Source organism: Mustela putorius, unplaced genomic scaffold, assembly GCF_011764305.1.
Source record: "Mustela putorius furo isolate JIRA1106 unplaced genomic scaffold, ASM1176430v1.1 tig00003987_pilon_pilon_pilon, whole genome shotgun sequence".
Taxonomy (NCBI): domain Eukaryota; kingdom Metazoa; phylum Chordata; class Mammalia; order Carnivora; family Mustelidae; genus Mustela; species Mustela putorius.
The window spans coordinates 1332518-1350948 of record NW_025422126.1 but is presented as its reverse complement, the minus strand read 5'-3'; the positions used below and the strand labels follow the sequence as shown (position 1 = coordinate 1350948).

Sequence of the window (18431 nt, the reverse complement as noted above, 5' to 3'; positions counted from 1 at the left end):
TATACTCAAAGTAAAAAGTGTGCATTTTAAAAATATTTTATTGGTCATAGGAACTGTTTGGTTAGACTGAAAAGGATAAAGATAGCTCATAATGGGTTTCATAATGACAACTACATTCTGATGGAGAGGACATGCCCCAGTTACATTCCCACATGGAATCCTTCTCTTGTTTTGGTTATTCCTGTTCCCATGAACCCTCAAATAGAACCCTCTAGCCTAAGAAGATTTCCAGCTCCATATCATAGGTATCCTATCCACCTCAGATATCAGCCTCAATTTCTATGACAGTGGAAGATCCACAGCACCCGCTCCCGCATTTGCTTAGTCCGAGCCCCATAAATCAGGGGGTTGACCATGGGAGGCACAAGAAAGTAGAGATTGTCAATAATAATCTGTAGATAGGGAGCCATATGGTAGCCTAAAATCTGGGCCAGGACAGAGAAGACAACAGGAGAATAAAAGAGAGCTATAATACAAAGATGGGAGCCACAAGTACTGAGAGCTTTGCCCCGTGCCTCCCAAGAGGGGATCTGAAAGACAGCATGAAGGATCAGCCCATATGACAGAATGATAAAAAACAGATCAAATCCCACAGATGCTACAATAACCATGAGGCCATAGACAATGTGGTTGGACACGTCTCCACAGGCTATCTGCACCACAGCCATGTAGGCACAGTAGGAGTAAGCTATGATGTGAGTTTGGAAGCCTTCCAGTCTTTTCGCCAGGATGGGTGCTGGAGTCAGCACTGCCACTGCCCTTGCCAGGACAGCCAGTGCCATCTTCCCAAGCATGCTGTTAGCAAGGATGGTTGTATATCTCAGAGGGAACCAGATAGCCACAAATCTGTCAAAAGCCATGGCTAAGAGGATCCCAGACTCCATGACGTAAAAAGAAGGGATAAAAAACATCTGTGTGAGGCAGGCCTTGAAGCTGATCTCTTTGGCATTCACCCAGAAGATACTCAGCATGCGAGGCACAGTGACACTGACAAGGGACAGATCAACAATAGATAGCATGGCCAGTAGGAGAAACATGGGCTCGTGAAGACTCTTCTCCACTCGGATGATGCATAAGATGGTGGCATTCCCAATAACTGTAATGACAAATACCAAGAAAAAAGGCACAGAGAACCAGCCATGGGAAGATTCTAGGCCAGGTATTCCAGCCAGGACAAATATCAGGGGTTGAGGAATGGAGCTGTTGCAAGAGGTCATCCCTAACCTGAGCTCCTCAAAGTCTGATTCCTAGGGAGAAAGAAACAAAGGACACTTTGAAACCACTGCATCATTTGACCTAAAATGCTGTGTATTCTAGTTTACAGTGATAATCATAATTATATTATATAAACTAATGATCAAATGAATGCTTTAGCTACTTAAAGTATGGAGGGAGATAATTCTAGACTACTGTCTCTGCAGAAGCAGTCTCAGGGATAAATGCTCAATAAAGAGATATAAACTCCATACTTTAGATTTTCATGTGGCTCTGATCCTACTTAATAACCAATGTGTGCAATCCTATAGGACTTTTTCCCAGATATACAGTCTGATGGGAGACCGCACATTTCCGACATTATAGGCAGGAGGTAGGGTAAGGACAAGCTATGAAGCTTGGTTTTAATATAAAATTGAGGCAGTTGAATTCGTCATCCCAGAGTCTTCAGTTCTTAAGTCTGACTTTGGTACTTTGAAATTCTTCTCTGGACCCTTTGTTTTGATTTTGACAGAGAATCTAAGAATTCTGCCAATTTTATACCTGAAAAGCATGATGTTATTTTGGAGCAATAACTAATATTTTGGATGACAAATGTGGTGCCGAAAAGGCCTCAATTCATAATAATTTAGTATTAAAGTCCCAGATTATTCAATAAGGCATGGTTAGGGAGTGGGCCAAAGTAAAGGCAAATTAATAATCTTTTATGTATATGTGTATTTATGTGGGGAATATGGTTAAGATTAGTGGTAATACATATTTCTATAGAAATTAAGAATATTATATTTGTTAAATATTTTAACCTACAACTATTTTGAATCAAAATGCATATTTACAAATTTATAAGTTATTTCATTAAATTCAAAAAGAGTGTATTTAATGAATACATTAGAAGTAGAAATCAAACAAAAATAACAAAGGAGTAAGACTTTTTTCTTATACTATGAATGAAATTAAATTCCACTATTAAGGTTTAGACTCCATATTTTATTAGAAACACTCTAACTACATATTTATAAAAGATAATCACAGAAGAAAAATTTCTATATAAGCTGAAAATAAAGAGATAGAAAATAAAACACAAAGTTGCTCTAAAAGTAAAAGTATAGTAATCATACTGTGACCTTTTTGTTTCGATTGTCAATGAACTCAGGTTATTTGTATGTTTTTTTTTTTTGCTAATTTATTTATTCTAAATATTTAAAATCCCCAAATAGAGTGGCATATCTGTATCATCTATGCATCATAAAATGAGTTATTCAGATCTAAGAATTTCATATACCAACTGCATTTGGCAAAAAGCGTACCACAGCCAAATGATAGATAGGAAGACTGCCTGGAAAGTAACTTGGAACAGTGAAAATAGCCAAGTTTTTGAGATAATATATGTCTGGAATACAATCTCAGTCCTGTCACTTAAGTGATTTGTCCAAGTTGTTTAAGTCTTTAAGTCTCATTTCCTCATCTCAAAAGTGGGATGAGGTTTACCTTTCGAAGCTTGCAGTGAGGATGAAATCCATCATTAAAGTCCAACATTGTATAAAATATGCATCATGCTTTGGTGTTCTATAAATGCAAATTTTCTTCCTTTTCTATGAAGTAAAAATTTTGAGATATTCAAAAAAAATCCTTTTGGTTTGATTCTTGGAAAGAACTCTAACTAGAATAATAAAGTTGAATTGAGATCCCAAAAAAGAATATTTAATGGTCCTAACATTTTTATCCTCAAATATTTTTAGATTCATTATTTGTTAGAGAACAAAAAATAATATGTAGTGTCACCAGAAATAGCTACCTGGCCAAAAAAAGGATGTTAAAAAATTTTAATAGGTACATTTTAGTTCAATAAGGGAAATGAACCTATCACAAAAACACACAGAAAAGACAACCCTGTGAAACCAGAAGCGCACTACCAGTGGGAGTTTCCATGTAGAAACTGAATGATGATCTATCTATAAGTAATAATGTAGATGAAAATTTCTCCATGTGACGGGGACATCAGGACATTAGTGTGTTAAGCAACATGGTAAAGTTTTGTCTGAGTGATCAGGAACAGTTGCCAGCCAGGAACAAACATATCAACACTAATTATAAGTAGAGACACCATCAATCTGGACATAAAATTTAGAAATGAGCCTATTATTTTTTAGAGAATGTAACTGGGAATTCTAAAGACTGTGGACCCCAATCTTGGCCTTACAAGAATTGGTGATAGTAGTATGTGGTTTAAAAAAAATAAAAAAAATTTGAGAATCTCTTTTTCCTTACACGACTTTGCATCCCAGGATTTTCTACTCTTTCCTCATCCCTTTCTCCCTTTTCCTAGAGTAATACCTGTAGATAGTTGTGAGTCAGGTCACACTGGGACTGGGACCAGCAAAGCATCCATCTGCTTCAAGTATGAAGAAAACCTGTTGATGGCCAGAATAAGATGGAGTGTCTAAGCTGGAGGCAGATTTATGCTGGTTTGTTCTGGTTCTTCTGGGTCCTCAGTGGCCTCTCTGTTGGGCAAAATGCCATACCTAGCTTGGATATGCATCTTAGAGCCAATTACTAAGGATACCACGGGAGGATAAGAGCAGATAATTAAGGAGCACTGTAAATATAACTGTTGGTCTATGTTAGGAACTTGAGGGAGAAAGAGTAAGGATTATGGGAGAATCACTTAGGATGGAAATTAAAGAAATCCTACAGTAACAGAGGGCAGAGCTGCTTACTGCTATAATCACATACAAATCGCTTTAGTTTGCTTCAAAACCAGTAGTTTAAACCATTTTCATTTCCAGTGACTTTGGGGACCCCATAACTAAAACTTAAACTAAAATTAAGAATCTTGATTTCCTAGAAGCAAGTAAAATCCACAAGAAGCTGAAAAAAGGGAGAGATTAAGGGCATACTTACCTTGATGACTGCTGAGAAAGGTGTCATTACTGAATCATTATATTGCACACCTGAAAGTAATATAACACTGTACATTATACTTCAAAAAATGTATGCATTAAGAAATTTTAATTGACTAAATTGAGGCCATAGTTTGGTAAATAAGATATATAAAAAGGAACATAAGGGTAAGATTAAAGTAGAAACAAGAGAGGAACTCTAGAAAAAAAATATTACAAAATGTTAGGTTTTTTTTTTAATATACTTTTTTATTTTTTATAAACATATATTTTTATCCCCAGTGGTACAGGTCTGTGAATCACCATGTTTATACACTTCACAGCTGCTAGGTTTAAGAGACACTGAGTTTCAGAAAGACTTGGCAAAAGTCACAAACTCAATTTGAGAGTAAATAGCAAAGAGGGGAGAAACCGTTAACTATTTTGCAGGTAACCAAGGTAAACATCCTAATAACACTGCCTGGGCCTTGTTTATTTACTATTATTTCCCAGTGCCTGGCAAGTGGTAGGTCTTCAAATATTTTCATATGAATAAATGCATACACTCTGTCCCTACCTCCACAGGTCTTCATCAAGCATCTGCTCTAGACTCTATCTAGGCCAGTAATAACACTGCAAGTGAAAGCAGCAGTCGCACAACCTGTGAGCTGGTCAAAGTCTTCATTAAGCCATGTTCCTCAACCTAAAGTACATTCGGAGTACTCAATTCAATTTAATTCTTCCTATCATGATTGCTACCAACTTGGATCAAATGACTATCACACTGACCTAGAAAACTTTTATAAACCACTAAAAGGTCTTTTTTGCATTCATTTATTACATTCTTTGTCTCAGCCCATTTTCCTCACTGTAGCCACAATGCTCTCTTTACTTAAAAAAAAAAAAAAAGTATTTATTTATTTATTTATTTGAGAGAAAGGGAGAATGTGAGTGGAGGAGGCAGAGGGAGAGAGAGAAGCACACTCCCCCCTGAGCCGGGAGCCCCCTGCAGGACTTGATCCCACCACCCCAGAATCATGACCTGAGCCGAAGACAACTGTTTAACTGACTGAGGCACCAGGGCACTCCCCAATGATCTTTTTAAAACACAAACCTGATACATCACTCCTATGCATAAAACATTCATAGTCTTCTCGCTTTTAGACTAAAATTGAGAATCTTCAGTATGGCTTATCACCCTTGCTGGCTACTGTCTCAGCCTCACACATCTGCTCTTCACCTCACTCTCCATCCTCCGACCTGTGAAATGGACTTTCTCTGGTTCTTCAAGTGTATGACATCACTTCCTATCTTAAGGTCTACACATGTTCATGCATCCTGTTCTCTCTCCCTGTAACATCACCAGTCCCATTTCATGACCTCTTTTCCTTTTCGCAGCTACTTGATGCCCATTCAGCATTCCAGAAGTGTCATTTCAACCTTCCTTGATTGCTCTAGACTATATCAAAACCTCATGTTATACGTGCTTATATAAATCTTTGTTTCTACTTGACAGGACTTAATATCCAGTGGAATTATGCATGTGAGCATCACTTGATCATTTCACCTCCACCAGATTGGAAAGTCCCTGACACATGAACTTTGTTTTGCCTACCTCTCCTCAGAATCCAGCTCAATGTATCCCATTTTAGCCACTCCATCAATAGATTTTTGCTGCATGAATACATGAATAAGTTGCATATCTTCTTTCTCTTGATTAGAATTTAATGTAGAATCTTTGAAGATTTAGTTTTGTGTTTGTTATTGTTGGACATTTCCTATTTGTCATCCTGTACATTTTGTATGTAACTAACTCCTTAGTTCTTATTTCCAGTCATAACATGTAAACAGCTCTGATGCTGGTTAAGGAATACATTATAATTAAATTCCATGATTTATGATGCTCCAAATTAAAAAAAAAATACAGCAATAAGGTTCAGACTTACCAATTTGTCTTCAGGAAACATTCAATGTAATGGCAACAGTCTCAAAGTTTACATTTCCCTAGGCATTCTCTTCTCTTTAGATCTGTCCCTACTGTCATTCTCATTTTTCTGCATTATCTTAGAAAGAGAAAGACATAGAGAGAGCGGGTTACGGGAGAGGGAGGGAGAGAAAGAAGCAGACTCTCTGCTGAACGCAGAGCCCAATGCAGGACTTGATCTCGCACCCTGAGATCGTGACCTGAGCTGAAATCAAGAGCTAGACCCTTAACTGTCTGAACCACCCAAGTGCCCCAGAGATCTATTATTTGAATGAAGGTGAAGTCTTCATGAACAGGACAATGAGTTCAAAGGATATTTAATAATGAGAAGAGAAACAGCAGAAAAGGATTTTGTTAAGCTTTGCTTTGCTATCCTGGTGCTTATAGGGTCCTGACATACAAATTTTGTGTATTCTTTAACTTTTAGGAGGATGACTGATCTCAATGTAGAGATGTGCTAGGCATAGTAATTAAAAACTAATGCCTTGAAAATATCAGTGGCAACTGTTGAAATAGCCCAACTGGGAAATGATAAAACCCTCAACAATGATATTTTAGTAGAGTCTATGGAAGAGAAACAGAGAGAAGCAGCCCTGATATTTACCTCTAAAAAGCTCCTATATTAAATAGAAGGAAATTAAAGAGAAAAAAAAGTATAAATAATACTTCATAAGTAATAAATCACAAATAGAGAGCATCAATTCAATGAAATTTGGCATGTATTTATTACATAACTCTGGGATAATTTCCATTTTGTACAAGCCAAGAAGTGAAGAGTGATATTTTTTGAAGAGAAAATACTCAGATTTTTTTCAGTAAAATATTTACATCTTTTTTTAATGATTTTGTCTTTAGTTATCACCAGTAGCATAATCACAATTTTTTTTAATTCGGTTATTTTACCAATGGACTTCCTCCTTTAGCAAGCACATGTAATATATGAAGACTGGCAAAGCTGAATCTAGCTCAGTGGCTTGTGCCTAAGCTCTGGGTAAATTCCCAAGTATGAAGCATCAAGCATAAAGTTGTTTCTGTTTTCAGGACACTCTGTGATGAAGGCAGAGATTATTTTTAAAGAGACCCAAAATTAGTTCAAGTAACAAAACAATAGCAGGCACAAGTCATTCTTGGTGGAGACACAGTATTCTATGAGCAATACAATGTCTAAACTTCTGTGGGCTTCATTATTACAATATTGAATTTTTCCACATTTCTGTTTGACAACTGTCCTGTGTGTCCATTCTTGGGAATAAAACACAATTATTTATTATATTAAAAGGACATCAATCCTATTACACTGCCTCTTCTGTAGAATATTGACAGCACTCATTAATGTTCCAATTGCAGATGCTTCCTGTGGAATTTTCTGAGGTTCCCGTGGGTTTCTTCACATTTTCAATCACTCCCTATTTTAAAATAAACTACTAGTCTCAGTTACAACACAGAAGATCAGTAGCAGCAAGAAGCTGCTACTTTCCAAAGCAACAAGTTTTGAATAAGCTCCCTAATATCCAGGTGTGCACAAAATATCTCATGTCATCTAGTTTCATTACAGTGAGAGAATTTCAATTATGTGTGGTCAGTCTTTCCCACTAAAATGTTTCAGAGAGGTAATTTTTCATGCCTGTTAAAAAAATGGAATCGATTATTTCCATAATCGATTATTTCCATCATTATTATGATAATATCTTTGCAAACAAGTTCAGGATAGTCAAGTAACTTTTACCTTTAGAGAACTAAGAACATGGTCTCGAATTTTTTTGGTCCTAATACCATAAACAATGGGGTTAAGGAAAGGTGGTACCAGAAGGTACATATTGGCAATAAATATATGAATTTGGGGAGCCACATTGTGGCCAAAGCGGTGAGTGAGGAAGGTAAAGACAGCTGTGGAGTAGAAAACAAGGATGACACAGACATGGGAGCCACAGGTACCTAGAGCTTTAAAACTTGCTTCCCGTGATGGAAGGCGAAAGACCGCACGGAGGATTAGGACATAAGAGACAGCAATGAAAAAGCCGTCACAGGAACCAATGACAGAGGCCACACTGAGGCTGTAACGTTTGGTAACTCCTGTGTCCACACACGCCAGCTTCACCACAGCCATGAACTCACAGTAGGTGTGGGCAATGATTCGAGTCCTGCAGTACGGCAGCTGCCTGAGCAGGATGGGATGTGGAGAAAAGAAGACCACTCCCCGGAGTACCACAGAAGCTCCCATTTTGGCAATGCGAGAATGGGTGAGAATCGTGGTATGGCGCAGTGGGTCACAAATGGCCACGTAACGGTCAAAGGCCATGGCCAGGAAAAAGCCTGATTCCATAGCAGTAAAACTGTGAATGAAGAACATTTGGGTCAGGCAGGCATCAAAGGCAATGTCATGGGCTTCCAGCCAGAAGAGACAGAGCATTCGAGGCAGGGTGGATGTGGAGAGGACCAGGTCGGTGATGGAGAGCATGCAGAGAAAGAGGAACATAGGCTCATGGAGGCTTCGCTCTGCCCTCACCACGGCCAGGATGGTCACATTCCCCACCACAGCCACCACATACATGGAGCAGAAGGGAATCCCAATCCAGACATGCAGGTGCTCTAGTCCTGGGATGCCCATCAGCAGGAAGGTGTCTGGAGATGTTTGAGATTTATTGGCTGGTCCCATAGTGCTGCTGCTCTCTGTCTTTTCTGGAAGGAAGCCTCCTTTTTAGGGCAAAAGTTTTCTGGCAAGATCATCACAAGCAAATCTGGCAACAAATGAGAAAACAAATCTAAAATACCCTAAAACAGCACATTAGAAAACATCAAGGTTGTAATTTAGAGTGAAAACACTTAGTGACACTAGGCAAAGCTACACAACCAGACACAAAGCACTTATTCTCATGAATTTTACAAATTTGTTCCAACTAGAAAAGAAAAAAAAAAAAAAACAGAAAAAAACCAACTTGGTAACATCCGTGTACAAGAAAATTCAATACCACTTTCTAAATTCACCATCTGACCCACTCTTATTTTTCTTCTTTTTAAAATTTAATTTTATTTCAGGGTTCCAAGATTCATTGTTTATGCTCCATGCCCAGTGCTCCATGCAATACATGCCCTCCTTAATAACCACCATCAGGCTCACCTAAACCCCATTCCCTCCCCTCCAAAACCCTCGTTTGTTTCTCAGAGTCCACAGTCTCTTATGGTTTCTCTGCCCCTCCAATTTCCCTACTTAATACCCATCACTGGGATAACCCATCCCTCCACCCCCCTTCCCTCTACAACCCTCAATTTGTTTCCCAGATTCCATAGTCTCTCAGGTTCATGTCCTCCTCTGATCTTCCCCCTCATTTTCCCCTTCCTTCTCCTAATGTCCTCCATACTATTCCTTATGCTCCACAAATAAATGAAACCATATGATAATTGAATTTCTCTACTTGACTTATTTCACTTAGCATAATTTCCTCCAGTTCTGTCCATGTTGATGCAAAAGTTGGGTATTCATCCTTTGTGATGGCTGTGTAATATTCCATTATATGTATGGACCACATCTTCTTTATCCATTCATCTGCTGAAGGACATCTTGGCTCTTTCCACAGTTTGGCTATTAGGACATTGCTGCTGTGAACATTGGGGAACATGTGCCCCTTATTTTCACTACATCTGTATCTTTGGGATAAATACCCAGTAATGCAATTGCTGGGTCATATTATAGCTCTATTTTTAACTTTTTGAGGAACTTCCACACTGTTTTCCAAAGTGGCTGTACCACCTCAAATCACCACCGACAGTGTAAAAGAGGGTTCCTCTTTCTCCCAACACTGTTTAAACTAACAAATTCATTGAGAGAAGACCTACCTACCAGCATTCACATATGCCTAAAAAAGGCAAACAAGCATATTTTTTACATGTGACATTTTCTCTTGTGTTGTCATAAATTATGGTATCCTATATGCAGAGATGCAAGTACAAAGGGACCCTTCAAATTTTTAAATACAACATTAAGCTTCATTCGAGCACACTGCATTAATGCACACATAAGTGTATTCAAATATGCATGGATATATTTAAATAAGCTTATATTTTAAAGCACAAACGAAACACTGTTATACCTATTAAAATACACTCTCCATTTTTTTCTTAGAATTATTAGGCTGGAAACCAAAATCTGAATGAGAGATGGTACACAGAGATGTCAACTCTCTTATTTATATTTTTAAAGGATTTTATTTGTTTGAGAGAGAGAGATAATAGCAAGGGAGCAGCGGAGGGAGAGGGAGAAGCAGACTCCCTGCTGAGCAGGAATCCTGACATGGGGCTTGATCCCAGGACCCTGGGACCACGACCTGAGCTGAAGGCAGATGCTTAACTGACTGAGCCATTAAGGCATCCCTCAACTCTCTTCTTTTAGAAAACCCATTAGGAGGAATGTTTACACCCCACAAAGTTCTACTATGGAAGTCTTTCTGTACTTTGTACTCTCTTATCTGTGCAGATTAATTAGTATGAAGATTAACTACATCAAATATTACAACAGTTAAAGTTACTAAGGAGTGTAGAGGTTGGAAGTATTTTGAAAATAAAGGATGTATAGAGTAAAGACTGGCTATAGCTTGTTTTTTTATCCCTTTTAATAAACAGACACTTTTTTTTTTTTAACCTCACTCCAAAATATTCTTCCTCCCACAAGAATTGTCCTAACTAATGCTGAATGGGAGGAAACTGGCTGTTCTTTGCTCACAGCTGTCTCTGACCTCAAAGCCTGTTCTGGTCAAGCAGCTTTAATGCTATTTTAATCCTAATTTGGAGTATCTATGACCTTATGCTCCCTCTACTTCAGAACTAATCAAGAGTAACTATATATCTGTTGTGAAATAAAAGGTTGATTCCAGTATATTACATGTCTGTGATCTTTATTCTTAACTTTACTAAGTGTATTTGAAGAGGCAAACATTACTTTTTTGAGGATCTGATAATTCTATAAATGCAAATGTATGAATGTAGCCCTTTCCTCTCTTTCTCTGTCCTGTGTCTCTATCTTAACTCACCCAGATTAAAAGCTGAGAGTCATCCAAAGTCAGCTTCTATAGGGAGGAGATGCTAAGATGTGTGCTCAGTGAACGGGAGCTGGAATTACATCAAACTGTAAATCCCACTGGATTTATGGGTGTCAGTTACAGAGAAACCAGTGGTCCTCTGAGATACTGGGCCTCTTCCCAAACTACAAGACCTAAATTACTCTTAGGTTTAGCAATTATTATTTACTATCCCTTAAGATAATAAATAAGGACATTATTATTTCCCAAAGGTCTCTTGAGTGCTAGTTAGCCCACTTCCAGTTTCCATATGTTGACAACCTCCAGTCAGAACATACTTTAAGCCTTCCCTTTTATTCCCTATAAAACTTTCCCACTGTCTGGTGGTCTTTGAATCTCAGAAAAAGGGAAACCATGATAGTCAATACTATTGCTAAAGCAAGTTCCAAATAAAATATATCTGCTTGTTCCCACTTATTTCCACAACTGTATGAATGTTTTAATATTTTTGAAGTAATTATTAGTTGCATGTAAGTTTTAAAAATTTTGGTTGCTTGAAATTTCTTTCATTATTGAACGGCCATTGTTATCTCAACCCAACACTATTTTGTTTATTACTAATGAAAATATGCAACCATTGATTTTTGGATATAGAAAGATTCATACAGTAATTTCATGTCTTGTGTACAGTGAAACACTACATTATATGGTTCTGGAATAACTGTGAAGTGTACCTATCAGGTTGTTAGTGAGCTATGTTGACTGGTATCAATTGGTGTAGCAAATAGTAATGAGAATGCCAACTCTAAGGCAAACAATACTTCACTCAGAAAATATGACTGCAATTTAAAAAGTTCCAACATTTTACTTCTGAAAGATTGGTGTGAATAAGAATTAAAAGCTCCTGTTTAGCACAAGAATGCTATAATATTAATAATTTTTTACTAATTTTCACTGAAAATATGGAAATGCCTATAGTGAGTATCAAGGATGTTTTTCATGAGAACAAAATGTAGGTTCCAAAAAGACAAATACTGAATATCTAACTTATATGTGGATCTAAAAAAAAAAAAAAAAAAGTTTCATAGAAACAAAACAGAATAAATAGAACGCCAGGTTGCAGAAATAACAGGCAAGGGGAAACAGGTTCAGATTTTCAGGTAATAAAAATAGGTTCTGGGAATCTAATGTACAGCTTGGTGAGTATAGTTAATAATACAGTTAATAATATGGTTAATGATATGGTACTGTGAACTGAAAGTTACTGAAAGTAGATCTTAAGACCCACTCAAGAATACTTACACACACACATGCTAATTACGTGAGGTGCTGGATGTGTTAGTTATCTTGATTTTGCTGATCATTGCACATTTTATGTGTATGTAAACCAAAGCATAGTTACAAACTTTAAATATATACAATTTTACTTGTCAATGGCTTCTCAGTAAAGTTAAAAAAATAAAATGGAAGCAGATAATGGTGGTTATCAAGACTGAGGGAAAAGAAACATGGAGAGATGTTGGATAAGGGTACAAAATTTCAGTTATGCAAAATGTATACATCCTGACATCTAATATATAGCATGATGACTATGGATAACAATACTGTCCTGTACACTTGAAATCTGCTGAAAGGATAGATACTAAGTATTTTTACTACATACAAAAGAAAGGTAAATATGTAAAGTAATGAGTATGTTCATTAGCTTGATTGTAGCAATTATTTCACAATATACATGTACATCAAATCACCAAGATGTACATTTTGAAGATATAAAATAAAAAGTGTGTATCATTTAAAACATGGCCATGAATAATAAAAATATATATTATGAAACATTAAAAGTGAAAATTTTTAAATGTCAGATTTCACATATGGGGCCTATTGACATTTGTGACCAAAGACATGTTTTGGAACTTATGCTTCCAAAATAATTTTGGATAAATCTGAGCAAATGCCAATCAAGATCTGTACTGTTATGATCTGAAAAATAACATATTCTTGTTTTTAAAAATTTTGTATAGAATTAGTTTTCCCCATGCATATACTTCAACATCTCTGTATATTCTTTGTACTACTTTTGTACAGAATATGATTATTTTTAACCTGATTTATAGCCATAGTCCTTTATATTGAAAGTAATTGTTTGGATGCTTGGACTTGTTTTTGCTATTTTTATGTTATATTTTAAATTGACAGTGAAATTTTCTGTTCTTTTTTTGCATTTTCTAGATTTATTATTTTCATTATTCCATGTTACCCTCTATTAATTTAGTCACTATATTTTCTAATATTTATTAGTAGTCTCCATGGAAATTAAAGCATACAGATGGCCAGTCTTAAATTTCAGTTAACTTCAGAAGCAGGTAGCAGTGCCTGGATGGCTCAGTGCCTTATGCTTCTGACTCTTGATTTCGGCTCAGGTAATCATCTCAGGGTTGTGAGATAGAGCCCCACATAAGGCTCTGTGCTGGGGGTGAAGCCTGCCTGAGATTCTTTCTCTGCCCCTTCTCCCTAAAAAAAGACTTTAGAAGTAATTAACAAAAATCAAATTTATTTCTCCTAGTCTCATATTATTAAAGTTGGAATATCCTTGAGGGCTTCAGACTAGTTTGCATACTACAGTTGGGACAAAGATTCTTCAAATAAGACAAAGGTAATTTAGAGTCTTTTCTCGGAGGTTAGATTGACTCTGAGATTCAAAGATTTTTATTTATTTATTTGTTGGAGGAGACACAGAGAGTGCTAAAGCAGGGGGAGCAGCCAGCAGAGAGGGAAGCAGGCTCCTCAATGAGCAAGGAGCCAGATCAGGACCAGAGCAGAAGGCAGATGTCTAACCAATTGAGCCACCCAGGTGTCGCAAGAGAAATATCTTCCAAGTATTCAAATAAAGACTCAGAAAATAACCATTGTGGGTTTTGTTTTTGTTTTTGACCAGAATAGTATTTTGACTTTCTTTCTTTTTTTTAATTGCTTAATTTTTGATATAAAATATTTCATTTACTTGTGGAGCATAAGGAATAACACCGAGGACATTGCGTGAAAGAGAGAAGTAGTTGGGGGAAATCAGAGGGGGAGACATGTATGAGAGTCTGTGGACTCTGAGAAACAAACAGGGTTTTGGAAGGGAGGGGGCAGGGGGTTGGGAGGGCCTGGTGGTGGGTATTAAGGAAGGCATGTATTGCATGCAGCATTGGGTGTGGTGTATAAACAATGAATCTTGGAACACTGAAAAAAAAATAAATAAATAAAAATAAAATAAAATAAAATATTTTAATCGTATAAGCAAAAATATAGTCATTATCATTGTGAAAATATTAAAATGATCTATATCATGTAAAGCCAATATAATACCATATGAACCATTTCCCTTTAAATTTAAGACTCGGGGTGCCTGGGTGGCTCAGTGGGTTAAGAATCTGTTTTAGGCTTAAGTCACAATACCAGGGCCCTGGAATTAAGCCCCATATCAGGCTCTCTGCTTAGAATGGAGTCTGTTTCTCCCTCTCCCTCTGCCTGCTGCTCCCCCTGCTTGTGTACTCTCTATCAAATAAAGGAATAAAATATTTTAAAATAAATAAATAAAGTTAATACTCTACTTTTAAATGGTTACTTTGAAAAGAGTATTCCAATAGAATAGAGAATCTGTCAGTAGATTTTCAGCAGATCACCAAAATTTTCTTTCTCTGTTTCTTTCCCTTCATTTTTATAATTTTTCTCCAAACTAAGACTATTCAAAGTTACATTATTCCTGAGGCAAAATATTTCCTAATGTATGTGGCACAAACTGACATACCAAAGTGGTATGTGGAGCACTGGGTGTCATATGCTAACAATGAATCCCGGAACACAGCATCAAAAACTAGCGATGTACTATGTGGTTACTAACATAACAGAATAATAAAGGGGGGGGAGCTATATGTTAATTACACAAAAAGTTCCCAAAAATTAATAAAACTGAAGGCTGTGCCATAAGTAAACCCTCAATCGTGAACCCGGTTTCTTTATCATGGAAAGGTACCACAGAATATTCTTTCTCCTTCCTCTATGTAGTCACGGCATTCTGTTCACAAATTCCCCTTTTCCTGTGATCCTTCCTTCTGTTGATTACAGTTCCTTGTTAATTTTGATCCAAAACCACATTAATTATTAGAAATGTTTCCTAAATAAGAACCTTAACCACCGTGTGATCTGGAAAGCAATTGATGGACACATATTATAAATGTAAAACTTAGGACTCTAAGATTAAAAGTACCTTCTAAGTTTACTTGGAATGTGATTATGTGATCTGTGAAATTATGATCATATTTAAGGGAAGTGGATGTAGGACTTTTGGTATAGAGGGTCCAATCAACTTGTTGCCATTTTATGAAGCCCAGTCTAAGCATCTCCTTTAAGTTATGTTGTTGACACATTTTTTTAGGGCAGCCTCAAGGGCATTTCCTGAGACTACATCCTTACAGGATCTTCCACCTGCTAAAATAATCTTTCCAACCTTTCTACTGGAAGCACTGAATTACCACTACACCCAAGTAAAGCAAATGTGTCTGGGACTTGTACTCCTGCCCATGCACCTGGTTGTTTCCTCTTCCTGGAAAACACTCAGGTCTCAGAGAGCTAAAAAAAAAAAAAAGAAAGAAAGAAAGAAAGAAAGAAAGAAAGAAAGAAAGAAAGATAGATATAGCTAGCTAGCTGCCGGGGTGCCTGGGTGGCTCAGTGGGTTAAAGCCTCTGCCTTCGGCTCAGGTCCTGGGATGGAGCCCCGCATCGGGCTTTCTGCTCAGCAGGGATCCTGCTTCCTCCTCTCTCTCTCTCTGCCTGCCTCTCTGCCTACTTGTAATCTCTGTCAAATAAAATAAATAAAATCTTTTAAAAAAAATAGCTAGCTGTCTGCCCACTTGTTTTCCTGTGGACACAAGGGCTAAAAGGTGGCAGCAAAATAGATAATATCTCATGAGAATACATGGCAACTAACACAGAACTTCTGGTGCCAGTTCCCCTCCAGGGGTTTCTGATCCTCTTAGTTTGGTGTCCAGGTCACTGAATATATCTGACACAATGAAGATCTGGGTTTGGGAATCATGTGGGAAGAATCTGAGCATCAGATTCATGCAAATAATAGTTTCAGGTATGTGCATAAACAAGGACATACAGAAGTTATGGGTATGATCATGGACAATAATCATTGGATAAATCTATTCAGAATCCCTACTGGAAGACTTTCTAACCCATGTACCTACTAAATGCAATAGTCTAAAACCGTTAAAATTGTAACCCAAATCATTGCTGTCCTACTGACAGAAGTAAGACAAATACTCCTATTGTATAAAAAGTATCTCAATGTGGTTTTGATTTGAATCTCCCTGATGGCTAAATCAAAACCACATTGAGATAACACCTTACACCAGTTAGAATGGCCAAAACTAAAAAGACAGTAAACAACACATGTTGGAGAGGATGTCGAGAAAGGGGAACCCTCTTACACTGTCAGTGGGAATGCAAGTTGGTGCAGCCACTTTGGGAAACAACGGGGAGATTTCTTCAGAAATTAAAAAATAGAGCTACCCGATGACCATGCAATTGCACTACTGGGTATTTACCCCAAAGATACAGATGTATTGAAAAGAGGAGCCCTCTGTATCCCAATGTTCATAGCAACATTGGCCACATTCACCAAATTGTGGAAAGAACCAAGATGCCCTTCAATGGACAAATGGGTAAAGAAGATATGGTCCATGAATACAATGGAATATTATTCCTCCATCAGAAAGGATGAATACCCAACTTTTTGTATCAGCATGGATGGGACTGGAGAGATTATGCTGAGTGAAATAAATCAAGCAGAGAGAGTAAATTATCATATGGTTTCACTTACTTGTGGAGCATAGGGGACATTAGGAGAAGGAAAGGAAAAGTGAATTGGGGTAAATCAGAGGGGCAGAAAAACCATTAGAGACTGTGGACTCTGAGAAACAAACTGAAGGTTTTGGATGGGAGAGGGGTGGGGTTTAGGTGAGCCTGATGGTGAGTGTTAAGGAGGGCACATATCACATGGAGCACTGGGTGTGGTGCATAAACAATCTCAGAACACTGAAAAAATAAAATTAAACTAAAAAAAAAGTATACATTTCCCCAATAGTACACTTTCAAAGTAGAAAAGTGGGAGCATTTCTTGGGGGTGGTGGAAATGTCTTATACTATGATTGTGAAGTAGGTTACCTTGGTCATATGTTTGTTCAAGCTTACCTAACTGTCCATTTAAGATCTGTAATTTCACTGTATTTTATTGCACCTCAAAAATACATTCATACATTACACATACAATAGTATAAAACGTGTTAAAAATTTAACAATCATTGGTGACTTGATGACAAAGAGAACACACAATATCTGAGAAAAAAAGAAACGATTGTAAAAGGGCACACTTGGTAATTAACCTGGGACAACAGCTGCAAATGAAGAATACTTCAGACAAATGTAGGTGATGGGCATGGAACAAAAATTTCAGCATTTTTCAGATTGTCTGTTTTCTTCATTAGGCAACTGCTGCTTGAGTGAATTTACTCTTAATAGACTAGATGATCATCACCACTTACATGATCAAAATACGTGAATATTTACCTTAACCAAGACCTTCTCCCTGAGGTTAAATACAATTTAATATTCTACATGACTCTTAAGTCATATCCAAACTAAATTTATTAGTGTAACCCTCAAATTGCTTCAGATCTTAACCCTTTATTTCAAGGGAATCACACCAAATGTATATAGTTTTCCAAAACAGAAAAATTTGTGTTCTACTTATAGTTACATTATGTACTGAGTATTGGTGAATGCAGAGATTATCAGTCTTTGGGTTTAGCTGTGGATTTAAGTTTCTTGGATAAATAAGGAAGGAATGAGGAAAAGTTTCACAGCAATCACACATCCTTTTTCAGATGGCTTCCAGGAAAAGAAATGTCCCATAGTTCTTAGATAATATTTATAAAAGATGAGAAACACATAGCAGGGAAACTAGTGAAAGCTGAGGAAAATGAAAAAAAAAAAGAAGCTAGTCGTAGGTATTGAGGCAATAAAAGGGGGAAATATTTTACTTTGTTAATAAGAGATTTCATATTTTTTGTTTTAAGATTAGGTTTGAGGTCAACTAGTCAATGAGGAAGATTCAATGCACATGGTAGCCTGGTAGTCTGCTAATTTTAACTACTAACTATTAAATTTGAAGGACATGAACTATACTTTAGGAGTCAGTAGAATTGAGGCTGTTGCTTTATTTTATGGAGTACCCCTTGTTTCAATCAAAATTGCTCTAGAAACCATACAAGCTCTAATACCAATGTTG

The 18431-nt window shown here is 37.0% G+C and overlaps 2 protein-coding genes across 2 annotated transcripts; both read right to left on the bottom strand.

Annotated features, from left to right (window-relative positions):
• Nucleotides 1-272: 272 nt before the first annotated feature.
• LOC101674379 (olfactory receptor 52K1-like) lies at nucleotides 273-1217 on the bottom strand. Its single transcript, XM_004768253.1, has one exon. It carries the CDS (start codon nucleotides 1215-1217, stop codon nucleotides 273-275), a length of 945 nt encoding a protein of 314 aa, XP_004768310.1.
• A 6572-nt stretch (nucleotides 1218-7789) lies between these two features.
• Nucleotides 7790-8734, bottom strand: LOC101674661 (olfactory receptor 52D1-like). Its single transcript, XM_004768254.2, has one exon. It carries the CDS (start codon nucleotides 8732-8734, stop codon nucleotides 7790-7792), a length of 945 nt encoding a protein of 314 aa, XP_004768311.2.
• Between the last annotated feature and the right edge of the window lie 9697 nt (nucleotides 8735-18431).